The sequence below is a fragment of the Myotis daubentonii genome, chromosome 11, assembly GCF_963259705.1.
Source record: "Myotis daubentonii chromosome 11, mMyoDau2.1, whole genome shotgun sequence".
NCBI classification, from domain to species: domain Eukaryota; kingdom Metazoa; phylum Chordata; class Mammalia; order Chiroptera; family Vespertilionidae; genus Myotis; species Myotis daubentonii.
The window spans coordinates 21,145,574-21,164,773 of record NC_081850.1 but is presented as its reverse complement, the minus strand read 5'-3'; the positions used below and the strand labels follow the sequence as shown (position 1 = coordinate 21,164,773).

Here is a 19,200-nt window from a genome sequence, read left to right as displayed (position 1 = left end):
CTCTGGACTCCACTGATCACCGGGGCTGGGAGGCCTATGGACTCCGCTGATCACCGGGCCGTGAGGCCTCTGGACTCCGCTGATCACGGGGGCCGGGAGGCCTCTGGGCTCCGCTGATCACCGGGGCCAGGAGGCCTCTGGGCTCCGCTGATCACCGGGGCGGGAGGCCTCTCGGCTCCGCTGATCGCGGGGCCTCCGACTCCGCTGATCACCGGGGCCGGGAGGCCTCTCGGCTCCGCTGATCACCGGGGCTGGGAGGCCTCTCGGCTCCGCTGATCACCGGGGCCGGGAGGCCTCTCGGATCCGCTGATCACCGGGGCTGGGAGGCCTCTCGGATCCGCTGATCACCGGGGCTGGGAGGCCTCTCAGCTCTGCTGATCCCTGGCCCTGAGGCCTCTCTGCCCTGCTGCTTCAGGGCTGTTTGGCTTCGCTCTGCTTGGAGCCTGAGTATGCAAATTAACCGCCATCTTTGAGCTTCTATAATTGAAACATTGTATCTTTTGGAGTTGTTGCTTCAGGAGCTCAGAGCCCCGGCAGCTGCGGGGATCCTTGACTTTCTCCATCGCTGGGGCAACCAAGCCTCCTATTCTCAGCTGCCTGGCTGCCAGCCGCCATCTTGGCTGACAGTTAATTTGCATATCTCGCTGATTAGCCAATGAAAAAGGTATCGGTTGTACGCCAATTACCATTTTTCTCTTTTATTAGTATAGGATAATAAAAGGCTAATATGCAAATAGACCGAATGGTAGAACAACTGGAAAACCAGTCGCTATGATGTGCGCTGACCACCAGGGGGCACACACAGAACATGGCTGGCATTGGCAGTGGCAAGATGGTGGAGCAGGTGAGCAGGGGCACCAGACCAAGGCAGGGCGCCGGTCACTGTCATCGGTGTCAGCCTCTGGTGGTTACTGAAAATTCTTTGCTCCCACGCACCGTGGTCCCACCTTGCACTTGCACCTTATTGCTCGGCACTGTCAGTGGGTGTAAGCAGCAGCTGCTGGCCCTGATTACCCCTCAGGGCTTCTCCACCTTCCCCTGCTCCTTATGGGCGATCAGGGCAATAGCCATGGCTCACACTCGCTGCTGCTGCTTGCGCCGGCCCCAATTGCTCCACATCATCAATGGGTGCGAGCAGGGCCAACTCCTTCGGTGTGTGGGAGTGGCGGTGGCAGGAGCAGGGCTACCGGCAGACAGTGGACGCGGTGGGAGGGGCTGAGTAGGGGCACGGAGGATGGGCCAGACCCACCCCTGTGCCCATTACAGCCTCGCAGCCCACAGTTCCTTTCAAGGTGCACGAAATTGCGAACTGGGCCCCTAGTGTGTGTGTGTGTGTGTGTGTGTGTGTGTGTGTGTGTATCTATATCTATATCTATAACTACATCTATATCTATATCTATATCCTATCTAATAAAAGAGAAACATGGTAATTAGCATACAACCGCTACCCTTCCCATTGGCTATCAGGGCGATACGCAAATTAACTGCCAGCCAAGATGGCGGCTGGCAGCCAGGCAGCTTGAAACTAACATGAGGCTTGCTTGCTTCAGTGACGGAGGAAACCAACATTCCCCACCTGCCTTGCTGGCCTCTGAGCCAGCAGTTTGAAGCATAGTTACAAATATAGAAGCTAAACAAAACCCAAGAAACCTGCTTTCAGCGAGCCGGGATCTCAGAGCTGGAGTTATACATTGTTTCGATTATAGAAAGCAAACAAACCAGATACCTTCTTTCAGCAGCAGAAGCCTCAGAGCTGGAGCCAGAGCAAAAGCTGGACCAGAATAAAAAAAAAGAAAGAAAAAAAGGAGTGGTTGGGAGCTTCTGTCACCTGCCAGCCTGAAAACAGCCCTCAGCCCCTCACCCAGACTGGCCAGGCACCCCAGTGGGGACCCCCACCCTGAAGGGGGTGTGACCAGCTGCAAACAGCCATCATCCCCTCACCCAGGCTGGCCAGGCACCGCAGTGGGGACCCCCACCCTGATCCAGGACAACCTTCAGGGCAAACCAGCCAGCCCCCACATGTGCACCAGGCCTCTATCCTATATAGTAAAAGGGTAATATGCCTCCCAGCACCGGGATCAGAGTGACAGGGGGCAGCGCCCAAACCCCCTGATCGCCCTGTGGTTGTGTGTGTGACAGGGGGTGGGGCCACAACCTCCCTGTCGGCCCTGCTCTGTTCGTGACAGGGGAAGGCGCCCCAACCCCCTGGTCAGCCCTGCTCTGTGCCTGATAGAGGGAAGCTCCCCAACCCCCTGATCGCCCTGCGGCTCTGTGTGTGACAGGGTGCAGTGCCCCAACCCCCTGATCGGCCCTGCTCTGTGTGTGACAGGTTGCGGCGCCCCAAACCCGTCCCCCAATGGGCCCTGCTCTGTGTGTGACGGGGTAGAGCAATAACCTCCCCATCGGCCCTGCCCTGAGTGTGAGAGTGGCGGCGCCCCAACCCCCTGATCGGCCCTGCTCTGTGGGTGATAGAGGGTGGCGCCCCAACCCCCCCACCCCACGGGCCCTGCTCTGTGTGTGATGGGGTAGAGCCATAACCTCCCCATCAGCCCTGCCCTGAGTGTGAGTGGCGGCGCCCCAACACCCTGATTGGCCCTGCTCTGTGCGTGACAGGGGGTGGCGCCGCAACCTCCCCATCGACCCTGCCTTGAGTGTGACAGGGGACGGTGCCCCAACCCCCCAATCGGCCCTACCCTGAGCGTGACTGAGGGTGGCATCGCAACCTCCCGATCCGCCCTGCTCTGTGCGTGACAGGGGGCGGTGCCCCAATTCCCCAATCGGCCCTGCTCTAAGCCCAACCAGGGGCTGCACCTAGGGATTGGGCCTGCCCTCTGCCACCCGGGAGGAGGCCTAAGCCAGCAGGTCGTTATCTCCCGAGGGGTCCCAGACTGCGAGAGGGCACAGGCCGGGCTGAGGGACCCCCCCTCCCCCCGAGTGCACAAATTTTTGTGCACTGGGCCTCTAGTGTATATTTGTGTGTGTGTGTGTGTGTATACACACACATGTATATACATACACACACACACACAAACATGATAAGTTCAGCAAAATTGCAGGATATAATATCTCTATACAGAAATCGCTTTCAATAAATAATCAAAAAATTTAATTAGGAAAATAACCCTATCTAATATAAGAGAAACATGGTAATTGGCATACGACCGCTACCCTTCCCATTGGCTAATCAGTGAGATATGCAAATTAACTGCCAGCCAAGATGGCGGCCGGCAGCCAGGCAGCTTGAAACTAACATGAGGCTTGCTTGCTTCAGTGACGGAGGACTGCAACGTTCCCCGCCTGCCTTGCCGGCCTCTGAGCTTGCAGTTTAAGAAACATTGTAACAGATACAGAAGCTAAACAAAACCCCAGAAACCTGCTTTCAGCGGGCCGGAATCTCAGAGCTGGAGTTATACATTGTTTCGATTATAGAACCGAAACAAACCAGATACCTGCTTTCAGGAGCGGAGGCCTAAGAGCTGGAGCCTCAGAGCTAAAGCTGGCCCAGAATAAAAAAAAGAAAAAAAGGAGCGGTTGAGAGCTACCGTCACCCGCCAGCCTGAAAACAGCCCTCAGCCCTCACCCAGACTGGCCAGGCACCCCACTGGGGACCCCCACCCTGAAGGGTGTGTGACCAGCTGCAAACAGCCATCATCCCCTCACCCAGGCTGGCCAGGCACCCCAGTGGAGACCCCCACCCTGATCCAGGACACCCTTCAGGGCAAACCAGCCAGCCCTACCCATGCACCAGGCCTCTATCCTATATAGTAAAAGGGTAATATGCCTCCCAGCACCAGGATCAGCGTGACAGGGGGGAGCTCCCCAACCCCCTGATCGCCCTGCAGCTCTGTGTGTGACAGGGTGCGGCGCCCCAGCCCCTGATCGGCCCTGCTCTGCGTGTGACAGGGTGCAGCGCCCCAACTCCCCCACCCCCCACGGGCCCTGCTCTGTGTGTGACAGGGTAGAGCCATAACCTCCCCATCGGCCCTGCCCTGAGTGTGAGAGTGGCCGCGCCCCAACCCCTGATCGGCCTTGCTCTGTGGGTGATAGAGGGTGGTGCCCTAACCCCCCACCCCCCACGGGCCCTGCTCTGTGTGTGACAGGGTAGAGCCATAACCTCCCCATCGGCCCTGCCCTGAGTGTGACAGTGGCGGCACCCCACCCCCTGATCGGCCCTGCTCTGTGAGTGATAGAGGGCAGCGCCCAGCCCCCTGATCCACCCTGCTCTGTGTGTGACGGGGCAGTGCCCAAACTCTCCTATCGGCCCTACTCTGTGCGTGACAGGGGGGAGCTCCCCAACCCCCTGATGGGCCCTGCTCTGTGCGTGACAGGGTGCAGCGCCCCAACCCCCTGATTGGCCCTGCTCTGTGCATGACAGGGGGTGGCGCCGCAACCTCCCCATTGACCCTGCCTTGAGTGTGACGGGGCGGTGCCCCAACCCCCCAATCGGCCCTACCCTGAGCATGACTGAGGGTGGCATAGCAACCTCCCAATCTGCCCTGCTCTGTGCATGACAGGGGGTGGCGCCCCAACTCCCCAATCGGCCCTGCTCTGAGCCCGACCAGGGGCTGCACCTAGGGATTGGGCCTGCCCTCTGCCACCCGGGAGGAGGCCTAAGCCAGCAGGTCGTTAACTCCCGAGGGGTCCCAGACTGCGAGAGGGCACAGGCCGGGCTGAGGGGCCCCCCTTCCCGCCCCCCCCCGAGTGCACAAATTTTTGTGCACCGGGCCTCTAGTTCCATTTATAATAGCATTAAAAACAAAATTTAGGGGATGGTGGGGAGAGGTAGAAAGGGAATAGGGAGGATAAATGATGATGGAAGGAGACTTTGACTTGGGGTGGTGAACACACAATACGAGATGATGTATTATAGAATTGTACACCTGAAACCTGTATAATTTTATTAACCAGTCACCTCAATAAATTCAATGAAAAGAATAAAATATATAGGAACAAATTCGCTGCAAGAAGTAACAAAACTTATACTTTAAAAACTGAAGTCATTGTTGAAAGAAATTAAAGAGGACCTAAATAAATGGAAAGAAATACCGTGTTTGGAAGAATTACTATTGTTAAGATGGCAGTACTTCCAAATTGTTCTACAGATTCAGCAAAATCCCTATCAAAATTCCAGGTGGCTTTTTTTTTTTTTTTTTTTTTTTGCAGAAATTGAAAGGCCTATCCTAAAAATCACATGGATATTCTAGGGACCCAGAATAGCCAAACAGTCTTGAAAATGAAAAACAAAGCTGTAGGATTTATACTTCTCAATTTGAAAATTTAGTGCAAAGCTATAGTAATCAAGAAAGTGGAATGCTGCATAGAGATAGACAGTATAGGTCAGTGGTCGGCAAACTCATTAATCAACAGAGCCAAATATCAACAGTATGATTGAAATTTCTTTTGAGAGCCATATTTTTTAAACTTAAACTATATAGGTAGGCACATTGTTATTAACTTCATTAGGGTTACTCCTAAGCTGGCCTTTGCTAAAAACGTCCTCAGTCTGATTGAGGTACGTTCGCTGACGTGGACCCCTTCCAACTCTCGCATCCACACTCGTCATGTATACTTGTTTCGTCTATCTCCTTTCGTTCATCCTCTATATGTCCAAACCATCTCAACATACCTTTCTCAATCCTCGACACTACATCTTCTTTCACTCCACAGTGTTCCCTAAAATTAACTTAATAAACTTTACTTAAAGTTTTAAGTCAACTTTGCACTGTACGTGCGCGCCCGCATGTGGTATTTTGTGGAAGAGCCACACTCAGGCCAAAGAGCCGCGTGTGGCTTGCGAGCCGCAGTTTGCCAACCACTGGTATAGGTCAATGGAATAGAGTTGAGTTTCCAGAAATAAGCCCTTACAAGTATTGTCAGTTGCCTTTCAATAAGGGTTTCAAGATCATGAAACTGGGATAGATGGTGCTGGGACAACTAGAGCAACATGCAAAAAAAAAAAGTGAATTGCTTCCTCAAATTATACATAAAAATGAACTCAAAATGGATCCTAGACTTAGAAGGAAACATAGGAGTAAATCCTCATAGCCTTGTATAGGGCAAGTTCTTAGATACTATACCACCAAAAGCACAAGCAACAAAAGGTAAAATAAACTGGACTTCATCAAAGTGAAAAACTTCTGAAAAATAACCAATCATGTAAGTGCAATGTCAACCCAGAATAGGGGAAATACTATACAAGTAATATATTTTAAGAGCATATATAAACTCTTACAACTCAATAATATAACATTTAAAAATGGGCAAAGGATCTGTATTAATCCATTCGGACTGCTGTAACAAAATGCCCCAGACTGTGTAGCTTCTTAAAAATGGAAGTTTATTTCTGTCAGTTCTGGAGGCTGAAAGTCCAAGATGAGGATGGTATTTGCCTGGTCAGTTAAGGGCCTTCTTCTGGATTGCAGATTTCTCATTATATCCTCACATGGTAGAAGGGGTAAGGGATCTCTTTGATGCTTTATTTTTTTTTAAAGGGCACTAATCCATTCATGAAGACTACCCTCATGACTTTATTACCTCCCAAAGGCACCGGGCATTAAATTTTCAACATATGAATTTTTGGAAAACACATTCAGACCATAGCACGATCTGCCAGTTCTTCAAAGATGGTTAAAAGCAAATGAAAAGATGCTCAGTATCACTAGATGTCAAGGACATGCAAATAGAGAAACCACTTCACATTCACTATATTGGCTGTAATCAAAAGGACAGATAATAACAAGTATTGGTGAGGATATAAAGAAATTGAGACCCTCATTCACTGCTGATTAGAATAAAAAACGGTGCAATTGCTTTAGGAAAGTTTCACATTTCCTCATACTAGTAAATACCATATGACACAGCACTTGCTCTTAGTGTGTGTGTGTGTGTGTATATATATATATATGTATGTATATATATATATATATATATATATATATATAGTTAAAACATGTGTTCACATAAAAACTATACACTGTTCTTAGCAGCATATTTCTTAATAGCCAAACAGTGGAAACAACCTCTATGTCTATCGGCTGACAAATGGATAAAGTTTGGTATATCCAAGCAATGAAATGTTATTTGGCAATAAAAAGTACTGAATACTGATATATATGCTACAGCATGGATGGATTTAAAAACATTATAGAAGAAGCCAGTCACAAAAGAGCATAGAAAGTATGGTACCACTTATATGAAATATCCAGAATAGACAGCAAATCTGTAGACAAAAGTAGTGGTTACCTAGGGTTGAAGGGTTGGGACGATAAAGGAGTGACCCCCTAGAGGTTTCTTTTGGTGGTAAACAAAAATGTTTTAAAAGTTGATTGTGATGGCTGCTCAACTCCCAGAATATATTCAAAACCAGTTTTGTAGTTTAAATGGGTGAATTGAATGGTTTGAGAATTATACTAGTATCTCAGTAAAGGTGTTATTTTTATTTTTTAAAAAATATATTTTATTGCCGTAACCGGTTTGGCTCAGTGGATAGAGCGTCGGCCTGCGGACTGAAGGGTCCCGGGTTCGATTCCGGTCAAGGGCATGTACCTTGGTTGCGGGCACATCTCCAGTGGGGAGTGTGCAGGAGGCAGCTGATCAGTGTTTCTCTCTCATCGATGTTTCTAACTCTGTATCTCTCTCCCTTCCTCTCTTTAAAAAATCAATAAAATGTATTTTAAAAAAATAAATAAATACATTCATACATTTTATTGATTTTTTACAGAGAGGAAGGGATAGTCAGAAACATCGATGAGAAACATCGATCAGCTGCCTTCTGCACACCCCCTACTGGGTATGTGCCCGCAACCAAGGTACATGCCCTTGGCTGGAATCGAACCTGGAACCCTTGAGTCTGCAGGCCGATGCTCTATCCACTGAGCCAAACCTGTTAGGGCGAGGTGTTATTTTTAAAAACTGAATTAAAGGAGAAGCCGTGAAGTTATATTTGGGTTAGGCTCTAAAATCACAACAGCATGAAAATCAAGTACTTTTTAAAACAATGTTTCCTATTCCAAGGAAACATTTAGCAGGTAGAAGAGCTAGGATAGAAACCTACAGCAGCCAGTATTTTCTCTTGTATTTTAACAGAGAACTTTGCTATTTATTTGGTTGAACACAAATGAAGTATTACTAGTTACCTTTATTAAGGGGCTATGTTGTATGAAAAATACAAGTTTACTTCATGGCAGGCACTTAGAATGAGGCTAGACTGGGAAATTACTGGATACATATTCCCATCTCAACTAATTGTAAATAAAATTATATGGCTGCTGGGATTACAGTATTAAAGTTTTCCCTTTTTGTCGGCCAACCACACTGGTGATCTTACTTTTCATGTTAGTATGATTCAATTCCAGTGTATCACTGAAGCACTTTTCTATCTATGAAATCTATATAAATGTTTGTTCTTATTTCTAGAATTAGCCTTTATCAATTAGGATTATATTCTGCTACGTTTAATAGAAAATAACAGAAATTTAAACACTAAAGATTACTCTCTCACATAAAGTATGAAGTAGACTCTCTAGGACTGATAGGCAACTGCTCTGTGGTCAGGGACCCAGGCTCTTTTTGTTGTGTCTACTTTTGCATCAGTAAAGGTTCCTTTGTAGTCACAGGATGGCTCCTGGAGTACCGGCTGTCACCCCACCCCCCCTAAGCCTCTGACCCCACCTCAAACACAAAGTCTTAAGTTCAGGGAAAGGGCAAAGGGGCAGGTCTCTTCTATCTGAAGAAAGCAAGAAAATATTTCTTAGTGGTCACATTGCCACATAATTTTACTAGTGAAGGGCAAGGTGATGTTGAATAAAAAACTAGAGCCCTAACTGGTTTGGCTCAGTGGATAGAGCATCGGCCTGCGGACTGAAAGGTCCCAGGTTCGATTCCAGTCAAGGGCATGTACCTTGGTTGCTGGCACATACACAGTAGGGGTTGTGCAGGAGGCAGCTGATCGATGTTTCTCTCATCCATGTTTCTAACTCTCTAGCCCTCTCCCTTCCTCTCTGTAAAGAATCAATAAAATATATTTAAAAAAATAAAAATTAAAAAAATTAAAAACTAGAAAATGCTACAACTCTGGAAAAACTTTAATAGAGTGGATAAAGATATTCTCAATTACTGTGTTTTTATTATTAGATTCTGAAAAGAAGTCATCTGTCCTGTCAGAGGAACAACAAGCAACAAGCACTTTAGTAGAAACCATCAGGCAGAGTATTCAACGTAATGATGTTCTTCAACCCATCAACCTGCTTTCACAGCAAATGAAGCCAGACAAGAAAAGACAAAGGTAATAATTGTTTACCACTCAAAATAATGTCATGTTAAAAAACTATTTAAAATATCTCTAGTTGTAAAAGAAACACATACTCACTGTAGAACATGTTTTAAAAAGTACTTATTTGAGCACAAATAAGTATCGGTTTCGGGGATAGATTAAATTTTAGGAGGTAATTCATATCAAATGTGTATGAATCTTTGGGAAACATGAATGCTATTCATGGAAACCCTCTTGTGAATTTGTTAGCATTGATGTTATACATATGTTCTACTTGGTTCAGGCCCTGTCATATCCGTACGTCTTTTCCTTACTTGAAAAAAAAAGTGGGTTTAGGAGTAGAAACAATTTAGGAAAGTGATGGAAGCAGTGAATTACAAAGGATATGGAGCTCTCTTGATCCTCTTACTATTGTCTGTGAACATGCTTGGATCAGTACTCATCCCAATGTCAGCATAAGTGAATTTTGCAGAGGAAGCTTCAGAAAACCTTAGTATGAGGATAATGAAATGGATGGATCCTCTTATTGAGGTACAGATGACCTCCTTTACAGTCTAAAAAGCACCTAGTTTCAAGCATCTGTGGTATAAGGGCAGGGAAGGAATATTAGAAATGACCTGCTATGGCTTTTGAAGCTTCTAAAGAAAAGCTACATGGAGCATCATCAGTCAGCATTACTAATTTTTTCATTGTGTATAAACATTCAAATCAGTTTACTTCCTAAGTTATTTTTAACAACTGAGTTATGAAGCTTATTTTTCAAATTTCATTTGTGACGTTTTTATGCCCACAAATCAAAGGTGATTTATCTTTTATGGTTGGGTTAGATAGTAGAGACCACTCCACCTTTCACTCTATGTCCAAGGGTTTTAGACTCCTTAGAAATTATTACTTTGTCAAGTGGGAAAAGATGACACAAGACCCTGCCTTTGTAAATTTTAATTAGGAATTAGAACAGTTATATTGTTAAAAAAAAATTGTAAAAAAGTTAAACCATTTTTTGTTTTTGGGTTTTTTAAAAAAATATATTTTATTGATTTTTTTATAGAGAGGAAGGGAGAGGGATAGAGTTTGAAACATCGATGAGAGAGAAACATCGATCAGCTGCCTCCTGCACACATCCGATTGGGGATGTGCCTGCAACCAAGGTACATGCCCTTGACCGGAATCGAACCTGGGACCCCTCAGTCCACAGGCTGACGCTCTATCCACTGAGCCAAACCGATCAGGGCTGTTTTTGGTGTTTAACTTGAAATGGATATTCAAAGGTAGTAGTTGCAAAAATAGTTAAGTACCCTTCCCCCAAAGGTGACATCTCATATAACTCTGCCACATATCAAAACCAGGACATTGTTAGGCCAGAGAACTTAATCCTTTTTTTTAAACAATTAAAAATACATTCACATATTTATTTGTATACTCTTAGCCTATTGACTTAAAATATTTGTTTTATAGGAGTTTATACAGAGAAATCCTCTTCTTATCATTAGTGTCTCTTGGAAGAGAGAATATTGATATTGGTAAGTTGGTTAATTAGGCACTTTTTCCTGTTTTCTTACATTTTACTATTTTCAAATGTAATTTTACACTTTATTCTCAAGGAATTTTATTTCCTAAAGTAATTTTTAAAATTGTAGCTGGTATGGATAAATACTCCACTTGCCTTTGAATATGTGGTGTATATATGATTGGACTACCATATATAAATGCATAAATTTTTTCTTTAACAAATAACTGCATTTTTGAAATTGTCTTTTCCAGAGGCTTTTGATAATGAATATAGACTTGCATACAATAGCCTATCTTCAGAAATCCTTGAAAAGTTGCAGAAAATTGACGTTCCACCAAGTGTCAGTGTGGAATGGTGCAGGAAGTGTTTTGGAGCACCTCTCATTTAAACTACATTTCAGACGCACAAAGCTGGGGGAATAGACTCAGTCTGGAAACTTTCAAGGTTCTCAATGCTAAGAATTGGTGAAAACCGAAATGATCTCTTGGGACAGCATATGAAACGTTAACATACCAAATCACCTAGAAATGAAAAAACACCATTAAAATGCCCCAGGATTTATTTATGTTGAAAATTTGTAACTTCTGAATGGTTTATCTGCCTCTTCTGAAAACTGTTTGGATTTCTTAATGTTTGCAGTAGTTTGATAATGAGAAACCGCATTCATCATTGACATTGTTTATATTTGAAGCTAATTGGGTTTGGGGAATGACAAATTAAACTTGCCTAACCCCAATACAAATGAAATATCTCTGAAGAGCAACTCTATGTGTGTGTATATATGTGGCTGTGTAGGTATGTGTATATACAGCCATATTATATTTATTAAAATTTATAGATTATGTATTGCAGTTTTCTGAAAGGGGTCTAAGTGACTACTACTAAATTCATCTGTAGTCATTAATCTCAAAATTACCTGCAAAGTCCGATGACAACTGCCTTGACTTTAAATTTAATATATATCTTTACCCTTCTATTTTATTTTCCTTAATGGATTTTATCTTGAACATCCAGTCACTTCCATCTACTTCCCAATAGCATGTTAATATACAACAGCTTTATAATTGAATAATACATGAGTCAGTTTAAATGAAATTAAATTGGCCTTATATTTCACAAAATTGGAACATGCCTAAAATGCCTGTGTATATATATATATATATAGTCTTTGGACCTGAAATGGTTCAGGCACAGTAAATGGTTGCTATTGGTCACTTTTTAAAACCTGTGGGATAAACTTGCACTGCAGTTTTATTCTTGTATAATATATAGATTTGTATGCTTGTGCATTTGTAAATAGTTTTTTTTTAGGATAAATCAATTAAGTCTTAATACTTTAAAGCTATTGAGCTTGTTTGCCAGACTTAAGAAAATCATGACCTCACATGCCTGACAATTATGCCTTTTGTTAAAAGCCCTTAGGAACAGTAAGATTGCCTTAACTCTCTGCGTGGTGTAAAACACCAGTGGTTGTGTTTTATAGTAATTATACATGACTAAATCACTGGTACAAATTATTTACTGGTAGTTAACAGCACAAATCTCCTACCTGGTATAATCTTTTACATGTTGTTGCTGTACCAATCTTTCATCGTTTAGGGTTAACCTGACCTTTGCAGAATTCTTGTTTCAGTTTATAGTGAAAGAACTTCTCAGAAATTATGTACAATTCTCTTTACCTTAAAAATGGATCTTTTGCACTAACTCAGAGTATATATTTTTGCAACTAAGACTTGGTACTAGTTTTTAATACTTAACACTTATTATCCCAACAGAAAGTTTGTTAATTACTCTTGTATATAAAAAGATGGAGATTGAAAGGAAAAATTGTTGCCTTTTTAAGCCTCCAGAAATGTACACAATTTGAACCTTTGTGTGATCTTTAGAATTCCAAAATTATCTTTCTCTCCATTTCTTCTCTGTAGCCTGAAACTAAATTACCACTAAACAAAGAAAAAAATCTGTAATGAATACCTCCTTACACAGTAAAGAGTATTTAAGTTTTCTAATAACTTTTTGTAACATTCTAAGTAATAGCCATTATATATTGGAAACTTGAGTCTGCTGAAATAGAAGTGGATTTATTTCTAAAGGCTTTTTCTAGCACCTACCACAGAAAGGGTACCACTAAAAGCTTCTAACAAAAAAAAAAAATCTCATTTGAATTATCTATAGGAGTTGTAACACTGTATGAAACGTATCCTCCTGTTAACTTCTGAAAGCAGTCTTTCAAATTAGTCCAGATTATTCTAAAATGTTAACACGTTAAGCGCCAAGCCTGTTTTGTCTTCCTTTCCATTTAGCCTGCGATATCTGATTTCACCGATATGCTGGCAGCACCAGTAACTGACCTGTCTGGACTGAAAGTATAGTGGGCTCAACGTGTTAAACTATTTTTGGATTTGGTAATCTAACATTTTTGGTACATAATACAAGATTGAAGATGCTTGTTATCTCAGTAACTCTTGAAATCTTAAATCTGCCAGAACTCATGAGCTAAAATAGTGTAGGCAAGCCATGTGTCCGCTTTAGAGAATGCACTTAAAATCAGCAATGTGATTCATGGTTTGTGTTTAGGGTCAACCACGTACGTACTGGTTAATACAGACCTATACACCAGACTTGCCTTGTGGCCTTGTTATCCCCACTATAGTATGTCCTTTTTGTTATCTTTAAAAATGCTACATTTTCCCTTTTAATTTCTATAGTCAATTGCCAATTAAGGCTTTTCATGTTATATAACTAATACCATGTATTAAGAGCAATGGGGATCTCTTACTGTTATCTAAGAATCTTGCTTTTCACAGAATGATCCAGGAACTGGCATTGGTCGCACACGGGAACTTATCTGTGTAAAAACTACTTCAAAATTTTACAAACTGTGGTTAAACTATACTTCAGCAAATGAGCCTCTTCTTCATCCTTAAAGCCTAATGTGCCTTTTTAAGATCCTTCTACCCTGTAAAGGATAGTTTTGACTGTAATTACCAGAGATTAGATATGGTACATCAGAAAAAGTGTACTACTTTCTCTTTGTGCATCCTTTATTGATGCAAGTTTTTAATCATAAAACAGACATAGTCAACTCCTTTTCAGTGTGAAATAGAAAACATGAATAATTCACTGGAGTTGAAAGCTTTCTGTTAATGTAGTACATTTGCACTGGGTTTAAAAGCTTTGTGAACTTTTGCAAAATGGTATCCACTATGGTTTTAACAAGTAATCTTTTTCATCACATATGACAAATGTCCATCTTCACAAGGGCACTTTTCATGTACTGTGCATAGATGTTTAAGAAAACCTGTATTCCTAAAAATAAAGTGTATAAAAGATTAATAATCCTAGTCATTTATTTTCCTGAAATTATTGACTTACTGAAAATGCCTTATGCTAAGAATTTTTTCCTGAGCCACCCAGATTCCAAGAGAAACCGTATCCTGCACACATCCTTCACCATCACAGTGCACTTCTAAATGTGAAGGACATGTCACTTTTAAGTTTTAGCCATTAGATTATTGTACACAGTATTCCTTTTTCTATGACCTCAGTTTCTCTCCGTTTATCTAATTTCTATCATCAATGAATAGTCAGTAAAGGGGCTTTGATGTTTGCTCTCCTTTATTTGTTAGTTACAAAATCTCATTTTTGACTGGACTCAGACTTAGAGGTAGAAGCTCTCAGAGAGGACAGTCTACGTCTCTTCGCAATCTGTTCCTGGCGTTTTTCTTTGGCCTCCTAAACAAAACAAAAAAGCAGTTAAAGCCTGTCTGTGTTGAAAATCTAAACCCAAAGTAAGGCCTGACTCCTCCCCCTGTCCACCCCAATCATCTTAGACTGACCTTCATTCTCTTAGCCAAAAGCTTAGCATATTCTGCGGCCTCTTCCTTGTTTTTCTTAGTACGTTGTTTCTTCAGAGCAATACGCCTGCGTTTGTGTTGCAGGACACGTGGAGTAACAAGACGCTGAATCTTGGGTGCTTTAGTCCTAGGTTTCTTACCTAAAAATTTAGATAATGGCTTAATCACTTCTCAATACCCTTGTTCATTAGGACCCATACCTACATTTTAAAAACTAGCAACAGACACAAACCTGAGTTAGTATCTACGAAAACTCATTCGTATGAGGCCTTTTAAATCAATTTTGAAATATTTTACAACTTAAAAATACCACCACTTTGCCAACAAAAATACAAGGCAGGCTAATACTATACAAATATAAGGAGAACTGAAGTCCTTTTAAAAAGTGATGAGGCTAATACTTGCTACCAGTTTTCCTAATTAGCACATTTAGCCCTCATTAAGACAGCTCATTAAATCAAGCCTATTCGGATGTCAATATATATATAAATTTACGTTTTTTTAACAATGAAGTCACACTCAGCTTTTTTCTATCACTTTGATTTCCTGCCAACTACTAAGGCAGTGGTTCTCAACTTGGATGCACATTAGAATCACCTGGGAATCTTGTTAAAATCCTGATTTTTGGGCCTCATCATTAGTAACAAAAACAGAATATCCGGAGGATGAGGCCCAGAAATCAGAATTTTAACAAGGTTCCCAGGTGATTCTAATGTGCAGCCAAGGTTGAGAATCACTGCCTTAACATAAAGACACAAGAATCATCTTAAAAACACCTGCGAACACTCACTCACTACACTGATGGGGTTTCCAAAGGTGTGATCATGGGGAACTCCTGTGAATTTGCCAATTATTTTTTAAAGCATAAGTTACAGGAACCTAACACAGTGGGGCCTTGACTTACGAGTGTCCTGACTAACGAGTTTTTTGAGATACCAGCTGTCTCTCAGCCGATTTTTTGCATTGAGTTGATAGAGTAATTTGAGTTAACGAGCTCGGTCTCGGAATGAATTAAACTCGTAAGTCAAGGCCCCACTGTACTATACTTTATCCTCAACCTTTAAAATAGTATCCGGCACACAGGGTGTGTGGGATATTTGGAATGAGTGACCAATGAACTTAAGATAAGCCAGGTATAGGTTTACCTGGAAAAATAAAACCCAACCAACACCCTCCCCCATAATTTGCCAGAACCCAACCTGAATATGCTATTTATTCCATTTAATGTAAATGTTCATACATTTCATACAGAAATATTAATGTTATAAAATATTGCAGCCACAGACTAGAGTCGTGATGTTGCTTAACAAGGTACCTTCTAAAAATATAAAACTACCAAACACCCATTCCCTAATATTCTGGATACAGTATAAACCTAATTCTCATAACTCTTACTATTGCTACTCATATCCCATAGATGAAAATGCAAGTTCAACTGATGAAAGCATTTTATTTCTTTTGTAAACTAAAAAAATTAGAACCTCTTATGATAGCAGAGCACAATCAATCATAGCCCTAGAATTTCTATCGTTTTTCCAACTTCTAACCTAAAAGCAATGAACTTAGTGTCTGCTAAGTTATTTTTGGATAAACATCAATTACTACCAGGAAAATTTTCAAGAAAAATTATAACTCTAGATAGAAGGCACTGGATATAACAAGGATTAATGACCCTCAATATTTTCTAAAGTCCTCAGGTAAGTTGTGGGCACAGATTTTGTTCTAATGAGCACTCAAAAACACAGGTGACAGGCTAATAACCAAGTTAAACAAGCCCTAAATGTCATAATATCCCCTACCTTCTTTGTTTAGAGGCTTTCTCACAACATACTTGCGGACATCATCTTCTTTAGAGAGATTGAAAAGTTTGCGGATCCTGCTGGCTCTCTTGGGCCCCAGGCGACGAGGCACGGTGGTATCAGTGAGACCAGGAATATCTTTCTCCCCTAAGAGACATGTGAACAATGACTCTTAATTCACCTTCCTTTTAAATAACCCTAAATTACTGCTTTCATTGGTAAAAACCAAACAACCCCACTGGGTATGGCAAATGAGAAAGCATTTGGACAATCAGCTTTAAGTCAATGTCAGCAGTAACTGAATGCAGGAGCACAAGCCTCACCCTTTTTGACAATGACCAAGTTGAGAACACTGAGGTTGGCATCCACAATGCAGCCGCGAACAGATTTGCGCTTTCTCTCCCCGGTCCTCCTGGGCCTGTAACAGGAGTGGCCCTTGCTCAGCAGCAGGCGGACCCGGCCGTGGGTCAGGACACCCTGCTTCATGGGGAAGCCTTGCTTGTCGTTCCCGCCGCTGATGCGAACCACGTAACCCTGCGGAATACAAGGACACCTCACAAAGGGCGGGCTGTGGCCTCCTCCACCTACACTCTCAATTCTAGCAGGTGCAACTCCTTAAAAATACAATTCCTCCGCTCACTCATGTCTGTCTGCATGTGCCAACCTCCTAGGTTCAAGCAGCGAATTCCTTGCAATCAAGCCCGACTTCTGGCCTAGCCTAGGCTTTCCCAGAGGGAACAGTTCTAGGGAAAACAGATTACAGATAAGAGACTAAAGTATCCACAAACAACGAAGAAACCAGAAACACCCTTTCTCGGCACTTTTAAAAACACCCTTTGGAGACCATTAGCTTGCAGCCCAATTAGGGAGGTACGCTTTCCCATCTGAGCTACAAAACCCCGCCAGGTGATAGCTCTACCTCACCTGGGTCCCCTTTGGCGGTGGAACGACCCTTTCACAGGGGCCGCCCAAGACCATCCTGCATGTCAGATATTGACATTACGATTCATAACAGCAGCAACATGACAGTTATGAAGTAGCAACGAAAATAACTTCCTGGTTGGGTCACAACCTGAGGAACTGTATTTAAAGGGCCAGAAGGCTGAGAACCACTGCAAGGTCGGCAGACAGAACCGAGTTTGAAGCCAATTACACAGCCAATTACCACCCCGTTTACCACCCCCCCTCAAAGAGCGGCAGCCGGTCCGCTCCGCGACCAACGCGCACCTTCCATTCTTCACCCAGCGCGTCCGCGGCAACCTCTGTGGCCATCCGCTTCTCATAAAAGGTACGGAGTTTGCGCTCATCGTCCACTTCAATGAGTTTCTGGCAGCCAGTGGCTGGGAAAGAGATGTTGAGCTAAGGATTAAAGGGAGGGAAAAAGAGCTTAATGAAAACGACAGAGCCACCTGCAAAGGCATTCCACTGCAGAAAGCCTTCCATGTCAAACCCCCACCCGCAGCCAGCAGCAAAATGGAGATAATCGCTTTTATTCACTATGAAGCACGTGTGTGCAATAACGCGCGACCAGCCCGGCGCTAAAAACAGGCCGTCACTCAAGCCCCGCGCAACGACGCCGGGGACGAGGGGCTCCGCAGCCGTGCACCCGGGAGTAAGGAGCCCAACCAACAGCAGAGCCGTATCTGCCCGGCTAGGCCCGAGGACGCCGCCACCATGACGCTCCCGGCCCCACGCAACTCCAGCGGCAATCGCTCGCCATCCCCTCTCCCAAGGAGCTCCAGCCCCACAAAATAGAAGCTTTCTCCTACCTCAGACCCTCTTCTACCTAGAACCGGGGTTTTGGAGAGCTACAAAAGCAGCGACGCCGTGTCCTGGGGCTCGATTCATGCCCCCCAAGCCTAAGCCAGCACCCGCCATCTCCTCCTACCTTCATCCTGAAGCAGCCGACAGCCTCCGAGGCGCCACGAAAAAGAGGCTCAACTTCCGCTTAGGCCAGATCACATAGGCACTTCCAGTTCTCGCGAGATTGGCAAAAGCCTGGGAGAGCGGAAGTGATCATGGGCAGTCGGGGGTGGGGCTAATCTGCGGTCCGGAGGTGGATTTAGCAGCCTAGCCGCACCTGTGGCGCGCGGCGGCGGGTTTTGCCCTGAAGGTTAGACTCCCAGCCTGACCTTTCTCGCGTTACCCTTGACCCGGAAGCACCCAGCTCTGTCTCGGACTCCGCCTCGGATGCTGCCAAGGAAGGAAGGCGGCCCCGAGTTCAGCTCTCTTGGACTCTCCTGCACCTCGGACTCGGAGGGAAGGTTTACGGTCCGGGAGCGCACCGTGCCCTGCTTCCGCGGTTCACAGCAAGACACCCTGACCACCCTGATTTGTTTTTATCTCAAAATACTCCATCTGCGTAATCGTTGTTCTGTCGCAGAACAACACTCCTAGCCACGCATTAGCCAATAATCACAATTACCCCAAGGCCCGGCCACCATCGGTACCTACGAAATAGTCTCCTTGCTTTCCGTCTTGCCTTCGCGATCTTTCTAAAACGAGAAATTATATCGAACTCCTCCTTGTCCTTGCACGACATGCTTCCCACAGCCCCAAGCTCACCAGCTGCTATGGGCTAACGCCATCGCAGGTCCCTCCTGAGAGAAGCCGGTCCTGACCTCGTCCCGCACGGTGTCCGTGTCGTTCTCTGGTACAACACAGCCCCTCTTGCAGGACTTGGTCATGGTACAGAAGGGGCTGTTTAGGGCCCGTCTCCTCCACTAGGTGAGAGCTTAAACCGCCGCTCAGGTCTTAACCTTA

The 19,200-nt window shown here is 44.1% G+C and overlaps 2 protein-coding genes and 1 long non-coding RNA gene across 10 annotated transcripts in view; 2 read left to right on the top strand and 1 right to left on the bottom strand.

The window, feature by feature from the left end:
* Window positions 1–14,120, top strand: part of DENND4C (DENN domain containing 4C) — a 133,291-nt gene extending 119,171 nt beyond the window's left edge. For 6 of the 7 annotated variants that reach the window (XM_059656565.1, XM_059656569.1, XM_059656568.1 and 3 more), the window contains 3 exons: window positions 9,133–9,283; window positions 10,727–10,791; window positions 11,033–14,120. In XM_059656565.1, the coding sequence (XP_059512548.1) occupies window positions 9,133–9,283; window positions 10,727–10,791; window positions 11,033–11,169 (353 nt within the window). In that variant the 3' untranslated portion in view covers window positions 11,170–14,120. The remainder of the gene's footprint in view (window positions 1–9,132; window positions 9,284–10,726; window positions 10,792–11,032) is intronic. The other variant, XM_059656567.1, reaches the window with a different exon arrangement.
* On the top strand, window positions 5,818–9,121 carry LOC132211886 (uncharacterized). The gene is made up of 3 exons (XR_009447588.1): window positions 5,818–6,884; window positions 6,943–7,426; window positions 7,896–9,121. It is a non-coding gene; the product is annotated as an uncharacterized LOC132211886 (long non-coding RNA).
* Window positions 14,121–14,381: 261 nt separating the features above from the next.
* Window positions 14,382–18,453, bottom strand: RPS6 (ribosomal protein S6). Of its 2 annotated transcripts, none has more exons than XM_059656575.1 (6): window positions 18,326–18,453; window positions 17,665–17,796; window positions 16,761–16,971; window positions 16,438–16,584; window positions 14,621–14,778; window positions 14,382–14,516 (listed from the first exon to the last, which is right to left on the bottom strand). In XM_059656575.1, exons 1-6 carry the CDS (start codon window positions 18,329–18,331, stop codon window positions 14,421–14,423), a joined length of 750 nt encoding a protein of 249 aa, XP_059512558.1. In that variant the 5' UTR covers window positions 18,332–18,453; the 3' UTR covers window positions 14,382–14,420. The 2 variants fall into 2 exon arrangements, with proteins under 2 accessions (XP_059512558.1, XP_059512559.1); XM_059656576.1 differs by lacking the exon at window positions 18,326–18,453 and adding an exon at window positions 18,207–18,320.
* Window positions 18,454–19,200: the final 747 nt, after the last annotated feature.

Bases quoted from the DNA above. Each gene is read 5' to 3' on its own strand.
- RPS6 (XM_059656575.1), bottom strand. The intron at 14,779-16,437 runs GTAGGGGATATT...CTAAATTTTTAG, and splicing joins AAAGCCTCTAAACAAAGAAG to GTAAGAAACCTAGGACTAAA. The intron at 14,517-14,620 runs GTCAGTCTAAGA...TGTTTTGTTTAG, and splicing joins TTTTGGCTAAGAGAATGAAG to GAGGCCAAAGAAAAACGCCA.